At 42.9% G+C, this 21,660-nt stretch overlaps 1 protein-coding gene across 2 annotated transcripts in view; it reads left to right on the top strand.

Annotated features, from left to right (window-relative positions):
* TBXAS1 (thromboxane A synthase 1) overlaps positions 1-21,660 on the top strand; it is a 242,686-nt gene that overhangs the window by 53,578 nt on the left and 167,448 nt on the right. For both annotated transcript variants that reach the window (XM_086611173.1, XM_086611171.1), the window contains exon 3: positions 6,783-6,876. In XM_086611173.1, coding sequence (XP_086467299.1) covers positions 6,783-6,876 — 94 coding nt within the window. The remainder of the gene's footprint in view (positions 1-6,782; positions 6,877-21,660) is intronic.

Below are 21,660 nucleotides of genomic sequence, written 5' to 3'. Positions count from 1 at the left end.
GGGGGAAGAGGAAATTGGTCCTTAAAAAAGGTATGATATCAGTGGTCCTAGGAAATGAAAGGAAGGCTTGGCCTGTGGTTAAGTCAGTGGGGCTGTGCCATGAGAGCTGAGCTTAGCTATCAGCTCTGACCCAGGCTTCCTGTGGACATCATGTATGGCCTGACATGCACAGCAGACCTCAGATCTGCTGTGGACACTTCTCCCGGTGAGGAGACCACCCTTTGCCTCCACATGGAGTGGAGGTCCCACCTCCTTTCCCAAGGATATGTATTGCAATGAGGACACAACAGACTCTGCTGCTGTTGACCTCCATCATTTTGTTTAAAGGTGTTGAGCCAACAATAAAAGGCTGAAGTTGTGGATTTATGACTCTTGCTCTTTTGCTCTTTATTTGGAAAAGTCGCCGCCCAGTGTGAAGAGGCTGCACTCTGAGAGAGGTGATAAAATATTGTCATTGGCCTGCTGTACGGACCATCTGTCTCTCCCAGGGCTTCTCTGGAGCATGGTGAAGTGTGTTGCTTCTCTGTATGGACGTCTTTTTCATTTAATTGGCCTTGATTCACTGCTATTTTTTTTCTTTTTTTAAATGAAAGCAACCTCCAGAACTTTAAATACGCTGTGACAACCTGCAGCCTTATTACAACCAGTCTCCTGAGCCTATCAGTTCTCTTAAGATAAAAGACACTTAAAAAAATTGTTCAGCAGACCAGAATGGTATGGATTAAAAAATGATTGTTAGCAGATAGATGAGGTATAATATTAGGCATATAATTTGGGCTTTCCTGCACATTATTCCTGCTGTATTAGCAAGTGTTTCAATGAAATAATAATCCTATGGTCATTTAGGTTTTGCAGCTGGAAGACATCTGCCCCTGTGGAGGCAGATGGTGCAAGTATGTGTAATGTCTGTCTTTTTCTTGTGCAATTATGTCAAAATTAAAACACTGGGAGTGCATGCAAGTGATTAAGGAGAGCAAGTGTTACATGGAAGTTCTCATTATCTCTGAGACTGGTATTACAGCCCTACAAATTCATAGTTAAAAAGTCTAGATTTGTTGAGCTTGAAAATGAAATTGCAGTAATAAAATAACCTTACTCCAAACTGACTAAAGTCTCTTTGAAGCTTACCTCTACAGTGTACTGAAATTATACTTGTGGGTGTTCTGTATCTTTTTTTTGAGGAATAGTAATAATTCCTGATTCTGAGCCTGGTATTTTACACAACCAAGTGTATTTTCTTTCAGCAAAAAACTCTATTTTCAACAAGGGTACTGCTAGGTAACAGTAAAGGACAATTTGGTAACCTTTGTTGACCAAGGTTATAGGATAGTTTATAAGAGGGATTTACTTTCCCCATGTTTCTGTCCTCCGCTTTGCGAGCGAGCGCCTCAGGACCTACCTGTCTTTTGAGGGTGGACAGCTGAGTTAATTCTGTGTTTTGTTTTGTTTTTCTTTCAGTGAGTACGCTTTCTGGAGGTAATAACCAGAGGTGGTTGTATCCATCTGGGGTGGTATTCACTTTGGCTGCAATACTCACCCACTTGCAAGACCCGGGTTCTGTGTGTTCCTCTATTGGAATGGGACCAGATAATGATTTTCTATCTTGGATATCTTGAGCATCAGACTAGAGGAAAAACTTGTGTGATGGCAGCTCTCCAGTGACCCTACTGCAGCATCCATGACGCAAAATTTCAGAGAGGGCTAAGAGCAGAAAGTCTAACTCCGTAGCCAGCCCAGGGGTGATATCAATGTTTTAGTGAGACTCTGCTGTCTAGACAGTGCTCCCAGGAATGCATGTATATTTTCATATGAGCCATCATTGTGATGTTGGGGAGGCTACCATTATTTTGTATGTTATTACTAGTTTGTGAGCAAAGCACATCCTGGTGTTAACAGGGATCTGGTACAGGTATATGTAAATAGAAGCAAATAGGTGAACATGCATGATGATTATCTCTTATTTGGCAGGAATCGTTTCCATTATTTCAGCAAAATACTTTGTTTTCCTGCACAGTCTTCCAAAATAATGCACCTCCCAGCTCCCAACAATGAGATTAAATAACATCACTTCTTTATCTCTGAGTGTCCTAGTTTATAGCTTTCAGATATTATTAGGTTATGCATGACTTAGATATAGAAGGAATGATGTGCTTTCTCTATTGAGAGAAATTTGGGGGTAATTTTAATGATACGTTGAACTCTGTGATGCAGGATCGGCAACTCTGTAACGTTATCTGCTGCACAAATTGATTGCACTTAATGGTAGACTGTATAATACTTTTTCTTGTGGTACTGATCAGTACTGACCTGGCTGGGCAGATGGCTAGTGCTGTTGATTATATATCCGTCACAACTTATGTTAATTATCTGCTGATTTTAACTCTTTCTCCTTATTTTTTGCATGGTGTTTTGTGGAGAAAGGCTGGTATTTCAGAGAGCTTAAATCTGCCAGGCTGGCCTACAGGAATGTATTTGGCACGTTAAGTTACTTTCAACAGTCGTGTTTAATATATACAGAGAGCATCTAGCTCTGAGAGGCCATTTGAACGTCTTCAAAGAGTTATTGAATTGTTTATTGATCTGCTTCATTACTGCTGCTCCTCTGGTTCCTTTTGATGTCTTGTCACTTTATTTAAAAAAAAATAAAATGCCAGCGTTTTAAATTAATAGTTGTGCAGGAAGCCCTACATGTGTAAATATTAGGGTATGTTTCTTCTTTGAGTGAGAATGTGCTAGATTGTCCAGTAAATATTGCTGCCATCAGAGTTTTATCCTTTTTTATGCCCCTCCCTTTGCACAAAATCTCCTTCCTCTCTTCCTCTTGAGCAGACTGAAGTGTCTGAGGTTTTATCTTTTAGGTTTTATAGCAGTCTAATCTCTTATTCTGCCATTGGAAGCTTACAGACTAGTTCCTTGCTTAGGAAAATAAATTTGATTAATTTTCCCTCCTTCCCTTTAATCTTTTCCGTATGTGTCTCTTACATTTGTTAAATTCACGACTTAAAAGTGCCTGCTGTTTTTTTCCTTTCATTAATTTATTTAATCACTTTTTGAAGCTTTTTAAGCTTCTGGAATAGACAACATTGCATGGCAAGGAGTTCCATAGTTAGTATATTGATTACTTGGAAAAATGCTTCATTTTTAATCTTCAATATTCATTTTTGGATTCTAATTTACTTATTTTTTAAATAGTGGGTAATATTTACTTATTTATTTATTTTCTAAGCCATGCAGGATCTTAAATGTATTTGTCATATCCTGCATCCATTGCTTCTTTTTCCAGGATTAAAATTATAGCCTATTTTCTTATTTATTGTACAGAAGTAGTTCCATATCTTTGGTCATCTTGGTCACCTCTCAGTATCTCTTCTGTTTCTAGATTTTGCATTTGACTTGGCCCTTCTAGTCCATTGGCTGGTCTTCTACCCTTAGAGTGCACCCACAGCAAGATATCAGGTTAATTTTTGTGATGAATTGACATGGAAGTGTGTTGAGCGGCAGAGTGAGAAGCAAGACGTCCCCCTGGTTGTAAGGCAGGCTCGGAGCTCTTTTGTTTAGAGGTACAGCTTCTCCAGACAAATGTCTTTTGACTGCCTACAAGGCAACCCTGCCTGTTTGCTCTTCCAGCTTCTAGCCCACCTACCCTTCCCGGCAACAAAACCTGGCCACTGTTTTCCCAGGGCACTTTGCACACAGCTCTGAGTTACTGGCGAAGTGTGTGTCATGAGTGTGCGGAGTAGCCGAATCACATAAATTAGCCTGTCCGAGTTATGGGATGCTTCTGACTGAAAAGGCAAAGGTTTGTGCCACGAAGCTGTCAGATTCATGTATTGCTGGTGTTCACTGTGTGTTATACAGGACAATTTTTCTTTGTTTTCCTGTTTTCCTCTGAAATATTGCAGGGGTAGGGGGAAAAAAGCTTTCAATATTTAAAGTTACAGAAAGTAAGCTGTTCTGTTAAAAATAGTCAAAGTCAAGGTTACCTGTGCAGTGTAAGATCTTCCTTCTTTTGTGCATGCAGGACCATCAGTCTTTAAGCACTTGCATACTGTTTTCTTTTCTGCAAATCTGCAGATATTTCCACAATACCAGAAATACTGTGAAATCATAGGGTAGAGCTATATGTGTTTATTGATGAGATTTCTTTTTTCCCTGCTGGCCCTACCCTTTTGTTGTTATATTTTGGTGTGGCTTGACTACAGTGCTTCTGTTTCCCATCTCATTGTAAACCACTTCCTTACCTTTTGAAAACCGACTTCAAATGTAACTCAATAAAAAGCATCAGAGAGAAAACCATGTTAGGAGAGGGAAAAGGAATGCAAATTCTCAGCTATATGCAGCTGCCAGTAATGAACTGCTCATCTAAGCATAAATAGTCATCAGAATCTGGGTGTTTCTTGTCTTGTGAAACTGTGTGCACTGTACTCATTGGTTTTGTTCTTTTTCAAATATTTGGTGATCACATTGTTTACTATGTGTTGTGTAAGACTCTGCTACAGTCATATTTCACTTTGCAGTACCTGGAGATAAGGAGTCTATAGTGTCCAGTCTATAGTGAAATTAGCAGTTAACTGTAGCTCAGCCTGGTGTTTTGTTATCTGCCTTGCATTTTACACTGAAAAAATCCAGGATAAAATTCTGCAAAATTGACAAGTTTCCATTGAGAGAGATTTTCATCTTTTCCACTGTTTACATACAGAAGATGAGGACTCTGCTATGACACAAAGACACTTTAGGAAGATTTCAAACAGCAGCAAAAAAACCCTCTCTTTGGGGAAGAAAATGTATCGTGTAGGCTGTTTGTCGTTGTGAAGTTAAAATGTTTTTTTCCCCAAGAGTATCAGCTGTTTCAATAAGGAAAAGCTCATATTTTTTAAAGCGGTTAAGTAGCCAAAAAGTCAATAATATGTATAAAATGTGTAATAAATGTCGACTTCCATGCCTTTACTCCACGATACCCTGTCATACTGAAATAGTGTCCTTGTATAGACTGAAGACACATCACTTCTATTGAGAGGGTTTGTGAAGGTTTGTACTGTTCTATAAAAAGAACACTGCTGCTATTTAAAAATTATCAAATCTGTATCTGCTTATTAATATTGTTGTAAAAGATTTCCACAAAAGAAAACCTATTAAGAGAATAGGTACTGTGCTGCAGGAAATCTTCTCAGGAAATGGAAGTAAAAAAAGATACTAACTTGATACTTAAGTCCCATTCTCTTAATTTTATATATTTCATTTCATGACGTCATTCTTTCCTTTCTCTCCAGGTGGAGGAAAGGACCATTTCATGACACGAACTGTTCTTTTCTATCCCCCATCCTCCCTGACCGCAAGAATTGTGCACTGTTTGCCCATTTGGTTAAACCAGAATATTCCTGCCTGCATCACGTAGGGCATTTCAAACGATGTCTGTGTTGATTATTGAACCGGCAGGAGAGGGCCAAGTCATATAGCATTGGATTAGCAGAGTCTTTAGAGTCAACAAGGCTGAACACTATGATTGAGAGGAAGTCAGCCCATCGAGATCTGAGGGCACTGCTTCTGCTATCTCTCTGTTATGTCATTCAGATGACTTGCAGACTCAATAGATTAAAGCAGTTGATATCACAACCCCTACATTACATACCGTTCACAGTTTTTATTTTGGGCTAGATTTAACTTGCTCCCCAGGACTAAACAGTCTCATTGCACTTGGGGTTCAAAGCTGAAGGACTGCTTTTTAGTTCATATGTGCCCTAGTAAGAGATGAAGGATTGGAGCACAGCTTCAAGTTCAGTTTCCTCTCAAAAAAGTATGATTGCATGTGCCAAAACTGCCCCAGACACGGAACCATCACGTAGGGGGCAGAGCTTTAACACTATACTATACCTCTGAGCAAAGGTGTTAATACAGACACAGTCTTTATTAATCTCAAAGATCTTTTGCCCTGGTCCTCCTAGTGATGGTGTTCAGCATGATAGTATTCAGTATTATTGTGCCTTTGGCTAATCAAAGCTGCTGTTAGCTTCTGCTCTTTCAGATTTCACTAATTGAAGCCCACTGACTTAAATCCATTGTTCGCATTAAGAAAGAGGGAGAGGAGAAAAAAAAAATACTTTGGAGTTGGGTTTTTCTTCTTTCTTTTTTTCCTGTATTGTTCCTATGAACATGCCACAGTTTCATCTGAAACAAGGGACGCATGAAGCTTTTCAGTCTGAGTTTTGTTACCCTGTGTTTTTTATCTTTGTTTATTTTGCTGACTGGCAGCTGTAAAATCACTTAATCAGCATATCTGGTCCAAGTACTAGGCTTGACTTGAACATACTGACAGCGTCTTGGCTCATGCTCAACTGAGACTAGTTTGAATTCTTGTTCTGTGATCTGTATAGGTAGCAGTGATGGAAGAAGAAGAAAACAATAGTCTGAAGATCTGTCTTATTCTTTTCCCACCTTTGCCACAGTAGTCAAACTCCCAATGCCTGTTTTGATCTTATTTGTAACCTTATATAGCTTTAGAGAGTCACTTCTGACTTACAAGACCCTCTGTAGGAAGAGGAGCAGCTCTCTACTTCCACTGTTCAATTTGGAGGCCTGTGTTAGAGGCCTTTTTTTCTTTTGCCCTCTCTGAAGAAACAGTGTATTGCTTTTATTTCTGTGACCTGAGCATTGGCAGTTCTATCTGGCCAACACAGAAAGCATCTTTTCCCTTTCTGAACCCGGGGAAGTCATCCGAACTAATTACTATGGTAAGTCCTGTCATGACAAGATCCATAATTAACATACTAACTTATTTTTCCCAGGTACTCCACATCTGCATTCTCCAAACTAAGCAAAGTAGGGATCCGACATCCTCCACCTCTTCCTTTCATTGGAAACCTGCTCTTTTTCCGTGAGGTAAGATATGGTTTTCTTTGTGTCTATCCAAAGCAATGGGGAGAGTGGACAGGAGGTAGAAGGAATTGAAGAGAATACTACACTTCAACAGTACCATCTCTTCAAGCATCTCCTTCTGGAAAGAGCAAGCAAAACTCACCTTTTTGAGTGAGTTGGTAGAAGCAGTTGTGTGCAAGCAGCTCTAGTTTCAGGGTAAAATAAACTTGAGGGAAAGAAAATATGTAAGCTTCTGCAGTTAATTACTTGAGCTTTTCCAAGAAAGTTCATGCCCTCAGTGAAACAAACTTAGTTATGTGAGTAGAGCAGATTATGTTAACTAGCCCCAACTGGTTTGTTCTGAGTGATTTTGGCTCCTACGACCTTTCTGTTTGTTTGTGCTTTTGCTGATTGTACCCATTTATTTTAAAGCTTGTAACATTGCTTGCTCCTAAGCAGCAACGGGAATTAGGTACCACTAAATGCTGTTGCTCTATGCCCCAAATATTGGGACTAGGAGGACGGGAAAGTATTGGGATTCTGCCTCCAGGTTTTGTTCCCTTATTTTTCTGACCTATCTCCTTTCATTAGTCTGCTAATGCTGTGGTTTTGTTCCTTGCTCAATTTAAGTAATGCTTCTGAGGGTCCAAGATCTCTTAATAATGAGGAGCTGCCATTTCTCTGGTTGGATCTTACAGTAAAATTTCTCTAGTGTGTCTCTGTTGCAGTCCAACAACTTTTCAAGAAATCTGGGCTAACTCCAGCTGCTGCCCAATTTCCTCTTTTAAGTGCATGGTCATCAATATCCATGCAGAAACTTTATTAATTATGAATGAGAATATAGTGCCTCTTACCTTGGTCTTCATGGTAATTCTTCTGTCAATATCTGACTCATTATTAGGCAAAACCAATTTAAATACCGGTTTTACATGTGCATCTGATTTCATTTAGAAGACAGCACAAAAGGTAAACTTGATCCAGTCCTGATTAATTTGAACTGGAATTGACAGGGTGACTTTAATGTACAGGGAATGCTGATGACATGGAATACAGACCAGTTCACCCTCACTTTTCTGACTTCAATTCAGCTGGATGGCATGAAGCTACTCGTTCTGTGGCTCTTTGGTGACAAAATCCCATTATCATTAGCCACCTATTAACGCTTGCTGTAGGAAAAGATGCCTAGAGAAAAGGTGCCTATGATCTGTTAGGCAGATTTCATTACCAGGACTTCCTTCATTAAAATCACTTAAAGCAGGCTAATGAAGAAAAGATAAACTTAGTAAAAGTAACTTTTTTGGGGAGGAGGGGGGGGAAGGTAGGTGAGAAATTATATCTTGGACTAACAAGAAATAATAATTTCAGACAGGGTTTTGAAACAGAGTCGAGTGATGCAAAACCACAAGCCCCACCGGGCTGCATGTCCAGCACTACAACATTTCACTGTCTGTCTTCTCTACAGTCCCATCGCTGCCAGTAGGAACAGACAGGGATAAGTCCAGGATCTTTGCAATTTTTCTTTCTCCCCTTATATATTTTGCCATTTTTTCTGGATCTGCTCCTGTGGCTGCTTTCTTAGAAATAGTGCCCATAGCAACACACCGGTAATAGGAGGGCTGCTTTTATACTGCAGGCTGTTCTCTATGAGAGCGTTTTCAGGGACACAAGTGCTCACACTGCGGTCAGTAGAGGAATGGTTCCACTTTCCCTTCCCCATTATGGGAGAACCAGAGGTTGCCCGTCACCTTCCTGGGGACAGGAATGGTTTGAGGAGCTTAGCTGCGAGGGGCATAGCCGTGCATGAGCAGCGGTTTGTTGGGGACTGGGTTGTTTTTTTTTAACTTCAATAGGAAGTAGCAAAACATTGATTTGTTCTGTTGCTACATCTATAATGTTAAAAAGTTCTTGCACTTGTGTTTTTATGCAATCATGTCTTTTCACTGAACTGGCTTTTTAGACAGTCTCCGTTTTAAATAGGCCAGCTTCTTCTTGTATTGTCAATGTTGTGCAAGGAAAAAGGAAAAGCCACACTCCCGCTAAATCATCAGACTAGCAGTTTTCAACCCATGAACATTTATTTCAGAGGAATTGATGAATGGTGACTAAGAGGAATGAATTGATAAGTGCTGTGTGGGAATCTGCATGTGTGTAATTTGTACGGTTCCAGTGTTGAATTTGGTCTGCAAATCAACATAGGTTGAAAAGCCCTGCACAATAGTGAGATCTAGAAGAGAAAGGGGAATCAAAACACTTCAACATATACATCCTTCCAATCCTAAAAGTGTCCTCATCTCATGGTTTTAGGCTTTCCTCCTGGAATATGATTGCTGGAAACTTAAGGCAAAAATGAAGGAGGAGAGGGAGTCCCTTTGACATAATAAACTAAATCTAGGACTTGGGGATTTAAGAAAAAATATCAAAACCTCTCAACAAAGTTGTGGGAGTAAGCAGTACTCTTCAATTTGTAATGGCCTAATTTCAAAGATTTGTTTGCCTTCTCCCTTACCTGGGTGTAAATCAGTTCTGCTGAAGTGAATGGGGTTTCCTGTTTTGCTCCACTGTTTATGCGAACAGAGCATGCTTTTTTCTGCTGCTATTTTTCTGTAAGTGTGCCTGAAAATGAACAAACAATGCAAGCAGGATTTGACCAATAGTGCTGGGTTGTGGGTTTTTTAGTAAATTTTCAAATGTACTTTAAACAAGAAAATGTTTTCTCCTTGAGATTTTCTGAAGGAGTTAATTCAGAGATTTCTTGAACAGTGTATTTTCTTTGAGTAGAATAAGAGTTGCTGTTTATATAGTGTCTCTGAGAGAGGAGGAGGAAGTGATGAAAATTAAGGAGCCAACCAAGAGCTTATGGGTCAGGATTAAGGGAGGACAGGGAAAGGTGACATAATGCGAGTCTGCTACAGGCCACCTGACCAGGAACACTCAGTGGATGAGGTCCTCTGTAAACAGATAGGAGCAGCCTCATGTTCACAAGTCCTGGTCCTCATAGGGAACTTAAACCACCCTGATATCTGTTGGAGGGACAGCTCGGCAGGGCATAAGCAATCCAGGAGGTTCCTGGAATGTGTTGATGATAACTTCCTTCTCCAACTGATAGAGGAGCCAACAAGGAGAGGTGCTATGCTGGACCTTGTTCTCACCAACAAGGAGAGGCTGGTGAGTAATGTGAAGCTCAAGGGCAGCCTTGGCTGCAGTGACCATGAAACAGTGGAGTTCAAGATCCTTAGGGTGGTGAGGAAAGCACACAGCAAGCTCACTACCCTGAACTTCAGGAGAGCAGACTTTGGTCTCTTCAGGAATCTGCTTGGTAGAGTACAATGGGAGAAAGCCCTGGAGGGAAGAAGGGGCCAAGAAAGCTGGTTCATATTCAAGGATCACCTCCTCTGAGCTCAGGAGCAGTGCATCCCAACAAAGAGGAAACACTAGGAACACCAGGAGACCTGAGTGGATGAACAAGGAGCTCCTGGAAAAACTCAAGCACAAAAGGGAAGCCTACTGAGGGTGGAAGCAAGGACAGATAGTCTGGGAGGAATACAGAGAAATTGTCCTAGTAGCCAGGGATCAGGTTAGGAAAGCCAAAGCCCTCATAGAATTAAATCTGGCCAGGGACATCAAGGGTGACAAGAAAAGCTTCTACAGGTACATTAGTGATAAAAGGAGGACTAGGGAAAACGTGAGCCCTCTCTGGAATGAAATGGGAGACCTGACTATGGCACTAATCATTCTTATCCAGCTGGACTGAGTTGAGATAATGAACTACTAATTAACCACTCAACTCAAGGTACCTATCCTGCCCACAAGAGGCAGGCCATTTCCTCCTGGCTGTGGAAGATGCAACAGCGTCCGTGGTGCCGCAGCCCAGGCTGATGAGCAACAACTGGTGACCCCGACGTGATACATCGATGAGACCCTGGGAAGCCCCGACTCCCTCGCTGAGCCAAGAGCCCTGGCTGCAAAGGAGCCCGAGCCAAAAGAGCCAGAGCCGGAGCCAGGAGCTCGAGCGAGAGTCCTTCGGAGAAGAAGGTAAAGCCGCAAGCCCTGACGTGGTATTCGCGGAAGGGAAGCGTGCTGGAGTTGGATGAATGGGCCGGGTCTCTGCTCACCCATAAAGCCTTTTTGAAGACAAAAATGCTAAAACAAAAAGGGGGAATTATGGCACTAATCATTCTTATCCAGCTGGACTGAGTTGAGATAATGAACTACTAATTAACCACTCAACTCAAGGTACCTATCCTGCCCACAAGAGGCAGGCCATTTCCTCCTGGCTGTGGAAGATGCAACAGCGTCCGTGGTGCCGCAGCCCAGGCTGGTGAGCAACAACCTGACTACCTGAGATACGGAGAAGGCTGAGGTACTCAGTGACTTTTTTGCCTCAGCCTTCACTGGCAAGTGCTCCAGCTGCACAGCCCAAGTCACAGAAGGCAAAGGCAGGGACTAGCAGAATGAAGAACCACCCACTGTAGGAGAAGATCAGGTCCGAGACCATCTAAGACACGTGAAGGTGCACAAGTCCATGGGACCTGATGAGATGCATCTATGGGTCCTGACGAAACTGGCAGATGAAGTTGCTAAGCCACTATCTATCATATTTGAGAAGTCGTGGCAGTCTACTGAAGTTCCCACCAACTGGAAAAGGGGAAACATAGCCCCCATTTTTAAAAAGGGGAAAAAAGGAAGACCCAGGGAACTACAGGCCAGTCAGTCTCACCTCTGTGCCCGGCAAGATCATGGAGCAGATCCTCCTGGAAACTGTGCTAAGGCACATGGAAAAAAAGGGAGGATTGGTGACAGCCGACATGGTCGCTAAGGTCAAATCGTACCAGACCAGTTTGGTGGCCTTCTACAAAGGGTTTACAGCATTAGTGAATAAGGGAAGAGCAACTGACATCGTCTACCTGGACTTGTGCAAAGCATTTGATACTGTCCCACACAATATCCTTGTCTCTAAATTGGAGAGACATAGATTTGATGGATGGACCGCTTGGTGGATAAGGAATTGGCTGGATGGTTGCATTCAAAGAGTTGTGGTCAATGGCTTGATGTTCAAGTACAAGATGAATGATGAGTAGCATTCCTCAGGGGTCGGTATTGGGGCTGGTGCTGTTTAACATCTTTGCTGTTGACATGGACAGTGGGATTGAGTGCACCCTCAGCAAGTTTGCTGACGACACCAAGCTGTGTGGTGTGGTTGACATGCTGGAGGGAAGGGATGCCATCCAGAGGGACCTTGACAGGCTTGAGAGGTGGGCCTTTGAGAACCAAATGAAGTTCAACAAGGCCAAGTGCACGGTCCTGCACGTGGGACAGGGCAATCCCATGCACAAGTACAGGCTGGGCAGAGAATGGATTGAGAGCAGCACGGGGGAAAGACTTGCGGGTGTTGATTGATGAGAAGCTCAACGTGAGCTGGCAATGAGCTCTCGCAGCCCAGAAAGCCAACCGTATCCTGGTCTGCATCCAAAGAAACGTGGCCAGCAGGTCAAGAGAGGTGATTCTGCTCCTCTGCTCTGCTCTCATGAGACCCCATCTGTAGTACTGTGTTCAGCTTTGGGGTCCCTAGCCTAAGAAGGACATGGAGCTGTTGGAGTGGGTCCAGAGGAGGGCCACAAACATGACCAGAGGACTGGAGGACCTCTCCTATGAAGACAGGCTGAGAGAGTTGGGGCTGTTCAGCCTGGAGAAGAGAAAGCTCTGGGGAGACCTTTTAGCAGCCTTCCATTACCTAAAGGGGGCCCACAGGAAAGCTGGAGAGGGACTTTCTACAAGGGCTTGTAGTGATAGGACAAGGGGTAATCGCTTTAAACTGAAAGAAGGTAGATTTAGATTAGATATAAGGAAGGCATTCTTCATTCTCAGGGTGACGAAACACTGGAACAGGTTGCCCAGAGAAGCTGTGGATGCCCCATCCCTGGAAGTGTTCAAGGCCAGGTTAGATGAGGCTTTGAGCAACCTGATCTAGTGGAGGGTGTCCCTGCCCATGGCAGGGGGGTTGGAACTAGATGATATTTAAGGTCCCTTCCAACCCAAACCATTGTATCCTTCTGTGATTCTAAGGGACTAAGGGAAATGCAACAGGAAAGACCTGTCTCCATCACAGAGAAACACACTTTGAGATCTGACTTGGGGAAAACAAAGTTATTTTACTGTAAGTCACCCTTTCTATCTCAAGTACAGTAAAGGGAGATAATCGCACCCTGAAACTAAAACATATCCAAGTTAATCGGCTTATCTCAAAAATGAGAAGATAGGAAATTATTGCAGTTCTGCAGCTGGGAAATTATCCGAGTCCAAGATATTAGATTAAAAATTCTTCCATTGCATGAGAACAGTTTGTGGCGCGTAAGTCTGATGTAATAGTAAATATGATTAGGCTGTTTAAAAAAAGCAGCGTGTTCAATTTTCCCAATAACTGAGCAGACTTGCAGCAGACAGACCACTATTTTGATAGAAACTCCTGGTTGCTCCCCCACCTCTCCATGTACTGCATTTTTCCTACGAGTTTGTGGAAAAATGTGAGGTTTGTTTGCAATAGCTGCATAACAGGAGACACAAGGGTATGCACAGCATGGACTTTCACACGTGGATCTGCAAGGGCTTCAGAGCAGCAGGTTGCAGAAAAACTAAGCAAAAGTCTCCTATTAATTCCCAGGCTGATGATGTTATTACGTGATAAATGCTTTGAAAACTGAGAAGGCACAAGTGCCGCATTACCCTTCCTTCCGAAGAACTGCGTCAAACACTTGACCTGTTGCTATGGCTGTGCTGTGCTTTTCTCCTCCTTTCCCATCCCTTTTCTAAAAAGGCAGCGACGCTGTTTTTTAAATGTTGTTGGCTGTGACATTTGCACAGCTCTGGTCGCCTGGTGCCGTACCTGTGTGCACTGCTCCCTACCCTGCCCTGCCCTCTGGAGAGCAGCTCTCTGCTGCTGCAGCCTTGGGGCTGGCATCTCTGGTGTGGTGGTAGGTGCGTGGTTGGCTGCCTTGTTGTGGTCCTTGGTAGGAGGGATGTGCAGCTACACCCTGTGTACGGTTGGGTGATGTGCTTTGGGTCCTTACGATGGCGTGATCATGTGCTGCTTTCCTCCTATTACTCCTAGCAAGCTCCAGTGATGCTATTGACTGGCTGTGCGATTGTATCCCTGCCTTGCATTTTAATGAAAGACATCACTCTCTTCAGCCCCTCTCTGCTTGGACAGGATACTCTTTGTTTACTCTGTTTATTTCTGTCTGGCCTACTTGTAGATGCTGGGCTACCCCGTGAGCGGCCCATTTCTGCTGAATGGAAGTGGGGGCTGTGTGGGTGCTTTGTCGTGCTTTCCGTTTGGGATCTGGCTGGGCTGTGTCGTTTTATGGCTGATGGGTGGGAGTGGAGAAGGGGGGAGTGCAGGGAGGAAGCAGAGAGCAAACATGATCTTTTTCCACTACGCATCTGCCAGAAGCATCCTTTGAGTCGGACGTAAAGAAAAATAAAAAGGCAGAGTCCTTGCAGGAATGAAATTAACCCCATGTCTAATTTTCAGCCTAAAAAGCAGCGTGTCAGGGCTTAGAGAGGGAGACTGCGGCGTTTACTGTTCTGGAATTTAATGACACAGCATGTAAACCCAAACAAGGTTGGAGAGAGGCAAATGGTGAGGGAAGCAAAGAGGGGAGAAAGGGGGAAGGGAAGAAGAGGAGTTCTCAGATAGGCTGTGGACCTGGATTTAATTACAAGAATAACATGGCTTACACTGACAGTGAAAGGCTGCATATGGTTTAGAGTTGCCTCGTGCAGATAAACAAGAGAAGAACGGGATAGGGAGTGTGATTTGCCACTTGGTAGCTGTGTGCGTGGAACCAGACAGGGTGGCCGTGGCATCACTGACCAACTGCCGTGGGCTGCCGACTGCCCGAACAGACCTCACGGGGTGCCTCAGGTCTTCTCTTACATCCTGGGAACCCTCCTTGATTGGGAGGCCCCGTGCATGCATGCGTTTCACATGACATGAATGCCTGTGGTACAGATCTAAACCTAGCCGTCTCAGTCTGCAAATGACAGAAAACCTGGGATTAGGTGTGTTTTTATGTGTATGTTCATACATCTGTAAAGCCGGTCTCTCTCCCCTTCAGATATGTGTATTTTCCTAGTTTCAGCTGATAGTCTGTGCTACCTCCTTTGATCAGACGTTAGTGTTGTCAGATACCCCGACAAAGTCGGTGCAGCAATACCTGTTTGTGGGAACATAATGCAGGAAATCAAGACATCGCCATTAGCTGTCTCCCCCTTGACTAAATGCTATTTGCAGCCTTCAGTGAAATCTGGACCTCTGGTTTCTCAGAAGAGTGTTGGGCCGAGATGTGCTGTGACTCACCCCAGCTTCTCCCTGAGCTTGTGGGATCTCAGCAGGGTCAGCTTGCCTCTGGGAGAGCCGTGCATACGCCTCACAAACCCTTCTGCAGTGGCACGATGTTCTCTGCTTGTTTGCGCTCAGTGTTTTCTGATAACTGTGTTTGCAAGGTATCCCTGAATGTCATGTCAGCTTTAAATAACGTTTGTGGAAGCTGGAGATAGTATTAGGTTACACAATGAGACTGGCAGGTTTTGCGTGATGGAAGAAGGGGGATGGATCATTGCTGGTTTGCTGGTGAATGATGGTGACCCAAGCAATGATGGTGGTAGTGGTCATGACAGATGCTTTTGCTCTCTTGGACTATACTGTTTTTTCTTTGAGGGAAGAAACTGGTCCCTTTCATGTTCCAAAGAATGACCTGTTGATTGCATGGCTTCTGCCTAGAGCAGCTCCCACATCTATTCCCTGTGCAGGGCTGGGTGAGTGTTTCTTGTAGATCTCAGCAGTTGCCCCTAGAAAGAGATGCAGACTTCATTGACAAGCAATGTCATGGTTTTGCTATTCTTTAAGCTGTGTTTTGGTAGTTCTTTTTGACACACTTTCTGCTTGCTTTATTAAACGCTGCATGAGGTGAAGAGGTAATGGCTGAGGCAGTTGCTAGCTGTATGTAAAGGGCTTTACCTGCTAAGTGGAAAGCGGATGATGTCCTTCATGGCAGCACAGTGAGTGAGAAAAGAGACTCTCTGATCATGCTCCAGGCTTTCCCCAGGCTCCCATTTTGATTTTGGGCAAGTCTGACTCGGGCAAAGCTTTCTTATTTTCTGGATAAGCAAATCTCTTTCTTTTGCTTCACCTTGGGCCTCTTTTTACCCACCTACAAAATGGCATAGATGGTGTTCTGGAATAGATAAGTCTGGTTTTTCATCAGGTTATGGTGAAATGCTTTGAGCAGCTTCTCTGGGGACTTCCTCTGGTAGATTTGAGGAGGCTGGTATCACTGCTGTCTTTAATGTACTGGGCCTCTCGAAGGCTGGATGGAGATTAAATAATTTGGCAATAGTTGCAGAGCAAGTGAGGCTGTAAATTAATGTCAATCCTGAACTCTGCTCTGTAAATGAAGATGTCTGAGTAAGGTCCCCAAGGCAACAGCACTGAAGGACACTTCAGTGTCTTCTGTTCCATTCCATCCTTGACCAAAACCATTGCTCTTTGGTGGATTTTTGATGACAACTGACAAATGACTACCTAAGATCCATCAGAGCAGAAGTCTGTATCATTAAAATGGCACCTAGCTTGTGAGAGTTGTGTAGAGGAAGTTTGCCATGTGTTGTGTCTTTTGGAGTCTGTTTGCATGTTCATCACGTAACCCTCTGGAATTTGCTATGTAACCTGCTCATTAAGCAGCATGTACTCCTAAATTAAAGCCAGCTCTGGCATGACATGTAGCAAAAGTTGAACACAAAATAGCCGTTCTGCCCAGTAGTTGGGTTAAGAGAATTGAGATAATGTATAATTGCAATGGTGGTGGCTTACAGGTAGACTCAGTGTAATCCCTTAAACTGGAATTTGCCTTGGACTCCAGAATCCCTGTGATCATACGCAAGGAGTAGGATTTCCCACAAGAAGTAAGGACCTTCACCTTGGAGAACAGTGCAATAGTGATGTGACTGAATAGGAAGACTCCTGTAGCTGTTGTAGTAAACTGAATGGGATTCTACACATGGACTTAAAAAAGCAAGAATATTTCTTAGGTGTGATTGTCTTCTGTTCAATTTTGGCTGTAGTCACATCAGTGTGGCACTGACCTGGAGAGAATGGGGTTGGACTAAATAAAATCTTTTAGTCCTTGAAATTAAAAAAGAAAGCAATAGACTCAGGGCTGCAATGAGTAAGAGCAGTCTCTGTTGTTTTAAATGAAGTTGTAACTTGCTCACGTTACCTGTAAGTCTGGTGTTCAGTGATGTCATGCGCTGTTCACCTTCTGATTGCGATGTGAAGAAAACCATATTCGGAAAACCAGTTCTTCTATGTCAGCAGGATCAGTGCGTGTAATAATGGCCAGGTATCAGTTGTAATGCTAAAATTGTAGCAGGCTCACATTGGTTGTTGAGAACAGTTGTTATCCGTGAGCCAACAAATCTAGCTGAGTCTTAACTTCATTAGCAGTGTCTAAATGCATTAGCCATATGCTCCTCAGCATATGGGTAAATACATAACAATTTATTTTCATTAGGGTTTTCTTACAAGTGCTGCTAACCCAAGCTCCACTAGAAATGTTTACAGCGTGACGCGTCTCTCCAAATAAGAAGCTGGCCTTCTGTGCGGCAAGTCATCCTGAAAGAGCGGCACGCGAGATACTTCCTCTGCCCTTTCTGTGACTAGGAAGGTACAGCCGCTGTGGGTCTGATCCGCTGCAGCTCGCCGGGCTCAGCTTCTGCAAGGCTTTATGTTAAAATGAGTAAGAGAAGGCTTTGGTGAACTGCCCGTTCAAACACGTGCCATTGAATCCCTCGTGCTCATTGTGTGCTGGCTTCTGGCTGTCTACGGTGCACCTTGGGTGGCATCATCTCCTGGTAGCTTTATCTGGATGTAAGACTTGCGACCCTTTGGATTTTTCCCTGCTTCCTCCCTTCCCCAGGCAGGACTTAAAGATAAAATATAGCTTTTGCTAAGATGAACTGAGTGTGAAATTGGGTCTTAGTCATGGCCTGTGGCCAAATGGATGCAGACCTGGGAAGGGCAGGGTGGGATGGCAGGATGGGCACTCTGGCAGGCCTGTGAGGGCTTCAGGAGCTGTGGACGTGGGACAGACCTAAAGCAGCCGTTGTGTGCTCAGGATTCCCTTAATCTGTCAGAAATAAATGAAATTATTTTCTGGAGTTCTCTTTTTTGGATAAGTATTTATGCAATTTGATCCAGAAATGCAGGTTGCCTAGAATGACATGGAAATGTGAGAAAGAACCAGTCTTCTCAGAGAGGTATAAAGATCAAAAGTTAATCTAATTCTCCACGTCCTCAGAGGCCTCGACATATGTCTAAGAGTACATGATAATGTGAAACCAGAATTGACTGGAGTTGGGTTCTGATCAGGTTTGTTTAAGAACTGACTGTTGTTAGTTGTTTGTGGGTTTGTTGTTTGTTTTTTTTTTTAAAACGGAAAAAAAGTCAACAGAAAGTCTAAACAAACCTGTGTGCTGTGAAAACATGTATTTCAAATTGCTGCTTTTTATTCTTGTTTTCACTTTGCAATGCAGTTAAATGGATGATGTAGTCTTGGGTTGTCCTTGTACTTCTGAAATTTTCATTTTCTTTTTATTAGACTTTTTTCCTGCTTCCATTTTGTAATTTTTAAATATTCCTTGAATTTCAGATAATTTCTAATAAGCTAGAGTTGAAAGTGAAATGTTGCTTGTACAGTTGCACTGGAGTATTTTTAAATATTCAGGTAGAAAAACCAACCCGCTCACTGAACATATGTGATTTTATTTCACTCTCTGACAAGAAAAATGAAAATTACAAGCAACAGAAAAAGAAATGGAAACCTAGATATGTGTTTAAAAATACTCCCAAATACATATTTTCATACGGTGCAAAAAATAAACAAAATAATTGCAAATTAGTCTTTTACTGTTTTGTGAACTTCCGGGGTTTTTTCTCCATTGTATCTGGCGTCTTTTTTGAATTCTGGGCATATGCAAAGCTGTTAACTTTTCATAGGTAGCATGATGCCAGAGATGATTTAGGTAGGATTAGTGAAAGCTGGGCTACAGGAGTCATCAGAAGTCACATGTGATGATGAGTTAAGGAGTTTAAGTATTCTCTGGGAAGTTGAGTGGGGCTTTAAATATGATGATTATGTTACACTCAAAACCAGGGAAAAAGATATACGGCAAGAGCGGGTTTGGATGGAAGTGTCCCTTTGGACATACAGGAAAAAGGAATGGGGAACCCCAAAATCATCATTGATTTGCCTCTATTTGCTTCTATGTTTATATATTGAGAGGAAAGAGCAGTTGAATAAGGCCTGGATAGGATAAGGCACCTTGCAGCTCTAGAGAGTAGTCCAGGAAAGAAGTACAAAGAGGATAGAACAAGAAATGACTGATATACGATTTTTGCAAAGGTCACAGCTTGCAAAGAGATGAACAAATCTACCTTGATCAGTTAATATGCTCAATGTATAATATGTTATGAAAAGTGTGGGGTGAGGTAGCCAGAGGAGGGATGGCGTTGGAGTTATCCTTATTTGTGTTCCGCATCTGAGGACAGTCATGGACAGGAGCGTCTTGCAGCCAAGGTGTGGTGGGAAAGGTGCTTGATCACACACGAGGAGGAAATGGGAGAGCTTTGGGCAAAAAAGCTGTAGTTGGTGACCTTATACCAGGGGTCTCCATTTCAATAGAGAGTCTCATATAGTTCATGACAGATAGAATTAGGGACCATGTAAGTATCTTGTGGTTGTATTTGTGTTTATGTTTTTCGCTACCTTTTTTTTTTTCTTCCTCCCCAATGCCCCAGGGAGCCATCTCGAAGACCTCATAAACGTGAGATTTCATTTTCTAATGCTATTTCATTTCCTGGATGGAGGACCTGCCACGAGAAGACCAGACCTCAAATTATAATAGCCCTATAAATAACTCCCTGAGGCAAAAGGAAAAAAGAAAGTCTTTGAAAGACAACCGCAAATGCAAAAATGGAGGTGTTTGGGTTCTTGCAGAACCAGACTAAGCAGCTCTAGTTAGGACATCATTAATTTAATGTAAAGTTGTTTTGAGTTTCCTTGTTTATCTCTGTGCTCTGTTTACTTACAAATCTGTATCTCAAAAGTCCTCTGAGGTCTTTGACTTGAGTTTAATTTTCTACAGTGTTTTGGTGCCTTTTGGCCTGTCTCTAGAGCCTGCTAGAAAATGGAATTTCCAGGTAAAATTTAAAACAATCCAACAAACTGACTAGAACAAATGCAATTGTGAATCGAGTGAAAATAATCTGAAAACACAACTTTTTCTTCTCTCTGGGTGAAATAATTTTATTTCGGCAGACCTAGACTGTCTGCCTGCTTTCCACTGGAAATCTGTGCAGAATTGGCACATCGACTAGAATAAAAACATTCCCAAGGAATCGGCATGTTCTGTCAAAACATTTGAACAGCTCCCGTCTCCCGGAGCACAGCGCTGCTGCGGAGCCGTCAAAGGGAGCTCTGCCACGCCGTGGTGCTGGCTTCCCCTCCAACTTCCCATCTCAAATCCATCTTTTTGCATAGTTATGGGCAAGGTGCTTCGGGTTAAATTATATTTAGCAGAGAGAGGAGATTCGCGAGAGCCTTTAGCACTGTGGTGTGACCAATGTAATGACTGTCCTTTCTCTGTTCTCATTAAGGCTGTGTTGTATACGCAAGGAAAAGTCAGGAAGGTGAGGCTGTAGGACCTCGGTGTCTTCCTGTAGCAGCCTGGGTCAACGTACTGGCCAGGGACAGCCAGGCTGGCGAAGCTAAGCTGCAGGAGAAGTGCTGTGCAGGGACAGGATTTTCCCTTGACAGATGCCTCTGTGCCATGCCTCTTGCCGCTGCGTGACACTCTGCTGCGTGGGAGCTCAACCTCCAGCAGCAAAGTTCAATCTCTGTGTTGTGGAGTAATGATATTTTTTTTTTTTAATGATTTGATTATTTAAAAAAAAAAATTGTGATCTTTGGCTAGAAGAAGATACATAGCTGTTACAGAAAGTAAGTAAGCAAAGCATGATTAGCCTCAACCTTTGGAGCATGACACTGATTACTTTACTTTTGCTAAATAGTATCTTGGTCCTCTAGCACTGAAATGAAGGGGGTCTTGCTGGTAGGCTCTATTCGGTAAGAATGAGAGTGGAAAAATCAGGCCTGCAGCCAATTTACCGGTGGTGCTGTCTGTCATTGAGACCAATTGCTTAGGAATATAATTGTATCATTCTTGTCACCAATATTGATATCCTCTGACTGACTGCAGCTAAACGAGTTTTTATTTTTGCAGAATTTCCGGGCTGTTGCATGATAAGGCGTTGTGGTGGATGGCACACAGTCAGTGGTTTGAAACAAATGAAGTTTTTTCTTCATATTTGAAACAGTGATGAGTATTAAGCAATGCTTTACTGTGCTGATGAACTAGCAGATGATGTCCTTTAAGGCTGCATGTGTGTCAGCAGCCTGTTTGAAATAAGTATTGTACCTACTTCTCTAAGCCCCATTCGGCAGAAAAATCCTTTATAAAGTAACATAAAAGTAAACAAGGTGGGAAGGCAAGCAACCCTACATACGTTCTTATTGTATACGCTGTGGCACATGCCCACATAGCAATTCACAGCCATTCTGATAAAAGCAGCATCATTGAGAAATGTGACGGAGGAGGGTGATCTGTGCCGTGCAGAGCAAGGAGGACAGAGATGGCCCATAAACCAGCCTTAGCTCCATGTGGGTTAGTGGCAGCACAGCAGTCTTACAGGGG

Source organism: Tauraco erythrolophus, chromosome 4, assembly GCF_009769465.1.
Source record: "Tauraco erythrolophus isolate bTauEry1 chromosome 4, bTauEry1.pri, whole genome shotgun sequence".
Lineage (NCBI taxonomy): Eukaryota > Metazoa > Chordata > Aves > Musophagiformes > Musophagidae > Tauraco > Tauraco erythrolophus.
Note: the sequence above shows the minus strand (reverse complement) of the source record. Positions and strands in the feature narration are given on the sequence as shown.